This window comes from Empidonax traillii, unplaced genomic scaffold, assembly GCF_003031625.1.
Source record: "Empidonax traillii isolate 1590-97213 ecotype Southwest subspecies unplaced genomic scaffold, ASM303162v1 scaffold869:size279042, whole genome shotgun sequence".
Taxonomy (NCBI): domain Eukaryota; kingdom Metazoa; phylum Chordata; class Aves; order Passeriformes; family Tyrannidae; genus Empidonax; species Empidonax traillii.
In genome coordinates, this window is record NW_020956062.1 from 7,007 (window position 1) to 9,161 (window position 2,155).

Consider the following 2,155-nt stretch of genomic DNA (forward strand, 5'->3'; position numbering starts at 1 on the left):
ACTTCTCCTCTCTTTTAAATGGAAATTCAGACAGTATGTGAATCTATAGGGTTAAAAGCAGTCAGTCTCTGGTGGGGAGCGAGAGCCTCAAAAGGGGCCGGTTGCCATGGCAGAGCTGGTGTCGGGGAGCCCGTTCTCCTGCGTGTCCTGGGCCGAGGTGCTCGCCTGCCGCTGGGCCAGCGCTGAGCTCGAGTGTTTGCACTTGGGTGAACCGCACTGACAGCTGAAGAATTTGCCTTTGATGTCCCAGAACCTGTCCCCATAGTCAAAGCTGCAAGAGAGAGGCAGAGACGGGGTCAGGGCACGGCAGCAGAAGGAGCAGAAAGGGGATGAGAACGATGCGGGACAGCGGGGCTGGTACAGCTGGAGGATCACAGACCAGTCTGGGCTGAAAGGGACCTTAAAGATCATCCAGTTCCACCCCCTGCCACGGGCAGGGACACCTTCCACCAGCCCAGGTTGCTCCAAGCCCTGTCCAACCTGGCCTTGGACACTTCCAGGGATGGGGCAGCCACAGCTTCTCTGGGCAACCTGTGCCAGGGCCTCCCCACCCTCACAGGGAAGGATTTCTCCCAATATCTAACCTAAATTTTCTCTCTTTCCTAGAATGGTTTTGGTGGGAAGGGACCTTAAAGCCCATCCTGTTCCAACCCCTTGCAACAGGCACAGACACCTTCCACTAGAGCAAGTTGCATCTCCACGGCAATAACTCCAGCAAACCAAAGAAGTGTTGCTAGTTCTGGGCAACCTGTGCCAGGGCCTCCCCACCCTGACTGGAAAAGAATTCTTCCTTCTATCTACTCTAATCTAACCCCACCCTCTGGCAGTGGGAAGCCATTCCCACCTTTTCCTGTCCCTCCATCCCTTGTCCCCAGTCCCTTTCCAGCTCTCCTGGAGCCTCTTTAGGCTCTGGAAGGGGCTCTCAGGTCTCTCCCCAGAACCTCTTCTCCAGGTGAGCACCCCCAGGTCTCCCAGCCTGGCTCCAGAGCTGAGGGGCTCCTTGGAGCATCTCCGTGGTCTCCTCTGGACTTGCTCCAGCAGCTCCACGTCCTCCTGATGCTGGACCCCAGAGCTGGAGGCAGCTCTACAGGTGGGACCACTGGGATCCCCCCTCCCCTGCTGCTCACGCTGTGGGATCAGCCCAGCACATGGGGGGGGTCTCAGGGCAATAAGTTGACACGTCCAAGTCCCGTTGAGCCCGGGGCTGTGCAAAGCTCCAGGGGACGGATCCACCCGCAGGATCCCCGAGGGGGTTGGAGGGAAGGGATGGCTGGAGGAAAGGGAGCACCTACCCAATCTCCTCTCCAGCCTCTATGTGCCTGGTGCTGAAGAAGGCGATCCTGGGGAAGCGCAGGTCCTGGTGGGACATGAACACCCGCACCGGGATGAGGTTGGGCTCGCACAGGTGGTTTATGAAGCGGCTGATGTTGCCATAGAAACGGGCATCTATGCAGTACACCTCTCCATCCTGCAGAAGAAACGTGGCACCTTGCATTAGAGGAGGGGAAATTCGGGATTGCTGCTGGTGTTCGATAAACAGAAACGAACGATCGAACCGTCGCTCGTTCCCCCCGGAGAACTTTGGGAAGAACAACCACAGCAGGACACTCAGTGTGGGTTTAAAGGGACTGGAAACACACACACACACGCTTTTATATGCAACAGTACCCTGGAAACACAGTTTTCTGCACAGCACTCTACCCCCACAAGCTCAAGGACCCATCAAAATGCCCACAGCACTGCCTGGCACACCAGTCCTCCCAGCCCTGCCCTGCCCAAGCGCCAGTTTGGCACGGTGGCATTGATGTTCAGAGCAGACACTCCACCACCAGCCACTGGATAGAGGAACAGGCATCTGTTCTGTCCTCTGATTGAACATGACAGCCAGGAAACACAAAGCCAGAGCCTCAAGAAAACACAGGTTTTTGCAGATAAAAGTGAGAACACAGAAATTCCCTTTCCAGCAAGGCCCGGAGAGCAGCAATATTTTGTTTTCCTTAAAACTAAAAGAACCCCCCGCAGGGCTTTTTTTATTCCAGCAGAGAATGACTGTGCAAAGCAGAGACTTTAATTACAGAAGGTAATTTCAGTTGCAAAGAGGCCAAAAGCAGAAGGATCCATTAGTGGTGCTCAAAGTCCCTTTTGGGAAGGCACC

General features: G+C 55.4%; 1 protein-coding gene across 12 annotated transcripts in view; it reads right to left on the minus strand.

The window, feature by feature from the left end:
- Positions 1 to 2: 2 nt before the first annotated feature.
- Positions 3 to 2,155, minus strand: part of EHMT1 (euchromatic histone lysine methyltransferase 1) — a 122,068-nt gene continuing 119,915 nt past the window's right edge. For 9 of the 12 annotated variants that reach the window (XM_027902393.1, XM_027902397.1, XM_027902395.1 and 6 more), the window contains 2 exons: positions 1,293 to 1,468; positions 4 to 271 (listed from right to left, as the gene is read on the minus strand). In XM_027902393.1, the coding sequence (XP_027758194.1) occupies positions 88 to 271; positions 1,293 to 1,468 (360 nt within the window). In that variant the 3' untranslated portion in view covers positions 4 to 87. Of the gene's footprint in view, positions 272 to 1,292; positions 1,469 to 2,155 lie in introns of all 12 variants that reach the window. The other 3 variants (XM_027902402.1, XM_027902400.1, XM_027902390.1) reach the window with 2 other exon arrangements.